The sequence below is a fragment of the Cyprinodon variegatus genome, unplaced genomic scaffold, assembly GCF_000732505.1.
Source record: "Cyprinodon variegatus isolate N-32 unplaced genomic scaffold, C_variegatus-1.0 Scaffold848, whole genome shotgun sequence".
NCBI classification, from domain to species: domain Eukaryota; kingdom Metazoa; phylum Chordata; class Actinopteri; order Cyprinodontiformes; family Cyprinodontidae; genus Cyprinodon; species Cyprinodon variegatus.
In genome coordinates, this window is record NW_015151301.1 from 32,126 (window position 1) to 37,157 (window position 5,032).

Sequence of the window (5,032 nt, forward strand, 5' to 3'; positions counted from 1 at the left end):
AGTTTGCGAGCGCAAATTACTGCACGCAAAGTTGGATCTTGATAAATCCGGCCCTTAGTTTTCTAAATTTGAAATCTTGGAAACTCTGGGTTTTCTGTTTCACAGAGAAAGAAACAATAAAGTCGACTCAATCTCTGTTTCTGTGCTTCTGTTACCATAGTAACATTCTTTCTCACCAATTATTTCATCAGTTCATTTTACTCTTAATATATTTTCTGTGATTCTTACTATTATTTTTTAAAAGTCATTGTCTGTACCTCTATTCCTCTGTTTGCTTGTTATACACTCTCAATCATCGTGTCAATGAATAGAGTGATGAAATTGCCAAGATACATAAAATCATCTGTTTAGAGGAGGAATAGGATTTGTTCTTTGATTTGTACTTTAATTTAGAGCCAGAGGGCAAAGCCACCCCATTCACACAAGAGCGTATGTTTAAGATTCAGTTAACTTTCATTTAATTGTATTTGGAAGCAATTCTATCTAATAAAACACCTTAGACCTCATTATTAAATCCAATCACTTGTGAGGGAGGAAAGTATTTCCTCAGACCAGACTGTGACTCTCATTCACCTGGTTTCCTGGCATCTTCCTTTCCCCATCAATTGTTATTCAGAAGGAAAGTTCGTCTTCAATCACCGAACCAATGATATTGTATTAGCAGCTACAGCAGAAATGAAATGGGTAATATGCTGTGAGAAACACTGATAGATGAGCACCCCGACCCTTACAAGACCAGTCTTCTGTTACACTCCCTTTCACCCCAATTCTAATTTATCAAATCCAGACTTTTGTCACCTTTAAATTGGATTTGGCTGCTGAGAGCGTGTTATGTTTTATCCTAGCAGAGGCCATGTTTCATGAGGTTGCAACACTCTGCTTCCAAATCAGAGTGATATCAAAACAACAATACAAATTTAGGGCAGCGTAGACACTAATTAAGACCAATCATCTCAACATCCACAGGCACTGCAATGTTGTAAACAGCACAGTGAGAGTTGCGTGATTACAAAAGAGCAATACAAAAACAGTCATTCCCTACTTAGTCTGTGCCCTGGGACATCAAAAAAAAAAAAATCATTAAAAGTTTCTTCAGCAGTAGGATTAATGAATTCACTTCCCTTTTATCATGTCTCTGTTGTGTATTCAGTCAAACTGTGTGCTCAAAGGCAGTAAAGACGAGACATGTTCCAACATCCAACTTTAAGGAATACATTTGAAATGACACTGATGTAATTTCATCTGGATCTGACAAATTTATCACATCTTAACATTTTATCTTTTAACCTTTTCTGTGGATTGGAAATATCACTCACCTTTCTTGTCCCCAAAAAACAGAGTTTGTTGTGCAGGGTTTGACCACTGGAGGGAAGTGTTATCATTGTAATCCACACGACAGGTCATGTTGGCTGTGCCCCCCTCCACCACCGTCACATTCTGCGTGATGGGGAACTGACCTTGGCTACCTGTAGGATTATAAAACAGAGCTTGAGATCACTTTGCCTTTTAGTATCTTTTCCAGGTTTTATCTTATCACTCAAATTGAACATCAAAATTTACATTCTCATTATACCTCCCAGTTAAACTTCTCAAAGAGCCTGAAACAGCTTTTGCAGCTAAAGGACTAATGTTACGTATTCTAGTGACAACAGTAGTAGGTGTATTCACCAAGGCTGCCTTCTGTGTTGCCTTATTGAGAGGACCTAATTGGTAGCATGCCCTAATTAGAGGTAGTCATGTTCTGCTGCAAAGTGTGGAACTGCAGCTGGGTGGTAAATTGACACATAATCCCAGACACTGTGGGCCTTCGATCTGAGCAGCTACCGTGCTACAGAGCAACCGCTTGTTGCAGTGTGCCGAATACATCCAAATGAGACCTAATCATCCAGCCTTGTTTGATTTGCCTTCTTATTCCACATTTGTATGTGTCGTCTCAAGCAAAGTCTCCCTAATTGCATTTCAGAAGTATTTTATCCTGGTTGCATTTTATTGAACTCTTAAGAGCCTCAGAAACAGGTCTTAAAATCATACTCTTGTGAAGGCTGTTGTGATAAAAGAAAAACAAACAAAACAAATCCAACCTTTTAAAAATGTCAGTGAACAACAGTTGCATTATAGCTCTCCAATATATGTTGAGCTCTTAAACTCCAGTTGTAGACTGACAAGATAAAGGATCTACACATTTTTCTGAATTTCACAGTTTTTCATTTCATATGTCCCTGGATTTGAAGGTGACATTGTCTGTGCCTTTCCAAGTAAAAGCTACTGCAGGGATGTTTTAGCTTTGGGAGCAGCTGTCTGCCTCATTAGCCCCCCTCACAAATAGGTGCAGAGAATGATGGTAGAGCCAAAGATCTTTAGACCTTCCTTGACCTAGATTGCAGTGATAAGGCCCATCGTCTTTGGGAGGTGAGGGGAAGTTTGACCCTATAGAGTCATTGAGAATCAGACCTGTTCACATTCTTATGGACCTATCTATTATTTATGGTGTCAGGTATACATATAATTAACTTATCCCTATGAAAAAAATGTGACATTGAACAGTTTTTAAAATGGATAAAAAATATATATATTGTGTAAATCCTATCAAACCTGTACAGTTATTCTTGTATTGTTTTTTGTAAATAATTAGGCTACTCTAATACATTCTAATTGCACAAATGCATCAGCACGAAGATCACAGAGGTCATAAATACACCTTTTTCTTAAAATCTACTGTTCCAGTGACCTGATCAACCTTTGATGTCATATTGATTTAAGTGCTATTTAGTGGAAAACTTGTCTTCTATGCTGGATCAGTATTCAAAACACCTGCAATAACTATGAAAATCCCCAAATGACCAAAATTTTATTCAATTTTCCATACTTTTTCCAAAATATTTTCCAAAAAGCTTTGACATTTCATATTTTGTCAAATTGGACCCACAAACTACTTAAAAGTATTTAATTGAGATTCATAACTGTTTGGCGGCAGGGATATATAAAAAAAATTGTTACCTACTTTTAAAAAAAAGAAATCTGCAAAATCTGGAATATTCAGCTTCCTTAACTTTGGCACAGTGAAAAAAATCTGCTCACTTTATTTTGCTACTAATTAACTAAATCCAGATTCTAAATAGAGCCCACTTGTTTGTATCTTTTTAACAAGCTTATGAAGTGTTTACAGTGAAGAAGTAATATCAAGAAAGCTTGAGAACATGTCAGACATGTTCGGGACGAGTTTATAGGCACATTATGTTAAATATATATCTTCAGCATTGCTTGCTCAAAGCACCTTTCAATTGTTCAGTCATAAAAGGAAAAAAAAGTGTGGCACAACCGTAAAGGTGACCAGACAAAAAGAGAGGCTTTATTAATGAAGCAGCCAAGATGGTAACCCTAGGGGACCTGAATAGATCTGGAGGAACGTTACTGCTTCTCTAGAGGTAGCGACTATTAAAATAACTTTTAGTGGTGCACTCCACAGACCAGACAATCTTAAAAAGTGGCAAGAAGAAAAAAGATGCTTTAAACTTGTCAGAAGTCATGTTTAAAACATGGTTAAACAGGTGGTCTTACCAGGCGAGAGACTAAACTAAATTATTTTGTTATTCAATACACCATGTGTGGCTTAAAACTACACATCACCCTGAAGACACAGTCCCCACTATGAAAAATGGGGTCAGTATAATGTTGGTTGGAGGAAGGGCTGTGTTAAATACATGACATTCCCAGAAGAACATGTTCTGGTCAGCAGTCCCCACGATGAAGCGGTTAAAATGTTTAATTGTAATGGGAGCGTCCAATTTAGGTTACGTTAGGAGGAGAATATAATACAATTTACTTTGTAATCTGTTGGTAGGTGGTAGTCAATAATACGTGGTAACCTAATGATAATTCTCCACCAAAATTCTCAATTATGACATTTTAACATTCAATTATAATGGTTATTGACAGAAAATTACTTTGAAATTAAATACCTTAATTTTGAGGTAATGACGTTTTTCTTGTTACCTATTAATATAGTGTAACTTGCTGTTTAATTACCATTTAATTACATAGTTATTTATGTACTTGAAAAGAAAGCGTTACCAAAAACTGGAATTACGGTCTGTGAGCAAGTCATAATGATGTGCCAGGAGTTTCTCAACATTAAAGAATTCACATTGTGGGAAAACGTTTAAATTCCAACAGAAAGCAATTTTATTAAATATGAACAAATATGGAATATAATAGAAGAGAATGTAAAAGTTGAAGTCTACAACAGTGGCTGTGTCCGAAAGTCTGCCCTATCCCCTAAATCTCTCAATCACTATATAAAGTGGGGACTATATGGTGGATTTTATAGTTACCCAGCTAACTGAACGTTCTGACAGATTATCACAACTTTTTGTTTCTCGTTGGTCACGTCACTCTGCCTCCCCCCACGGTGCCTGTGCCATCTCTTTTGTTTGTCGCTGCTGTCAGGTAGCGACAGCAGGCTGCTGTGACAACAAATCCCATGATGCTTTGTGAGGAGAGCTCTCCTCGCAGAGCATTCCAGGATATATCTGCTCATCAAGTGACCATGGATGATTGATACTTTTTAAGGTGCAATATAGGTGCCCTAGATCAGCGGTCCGCGACCTTTTTTGCACCACCGACTGCTATATGTCAGACAATATTTTCACGGACTGACCGGCGGGGGGGGGATACAATCAAGTAAAATGATACGACTGTCGTAAAATCAAATACAAACAGCATAAAAATAAAACAACAAGCCGGTCCCATCTAGGCGTAATCGGAGAAAATGACAGATGAAGTGTGCTCCTGATGTCCAGTCTGTTCCGTAGCTTTGTTTTGGTCGCTGTAACCGCAGAAAATCCTGCTTCACAAAGATAGGATGTTATATAATGTTATATATAGGATGAGTCTTAACCTGTGTCAAGAGGCACAGATCCAGACTGATGTAATTGGGAGAGAATACCGCAATTTTTTATATTTTTCAAAATAAAACATCACTCAGACTCTGATCGTCAATAAATTATATATATATATCTATATAGATATATAT

The 5,032-nt window shown here is 37.2% G+C and overlaps 1 protein-coding gene across 1 annotated transcript in view; it reads right to left on the reverse strand.

The window, feature by feature from the left end:
* The window catches only part of LOC107099218 (cell adhesion molecule 2-like), a gene marked incomplete at its 3' end in the record, with an annotated part of 164,415 nt that overhangs the window by 26,196 nt on the left and 133,187 nt on the right, over positions 1 to 5,032 (reverse strand). The window contains exon 3 of the mRNA XM_015397267.1: positions 1,317 to 1,466. Coding sequence (XP_015252753.1) covers positions 1,317 to 1,466 — 150 coding nt within the window. The remainder of the gene's footprint in view (positions 1 to 1,316; positions 1,467 to 5,032) is intronic.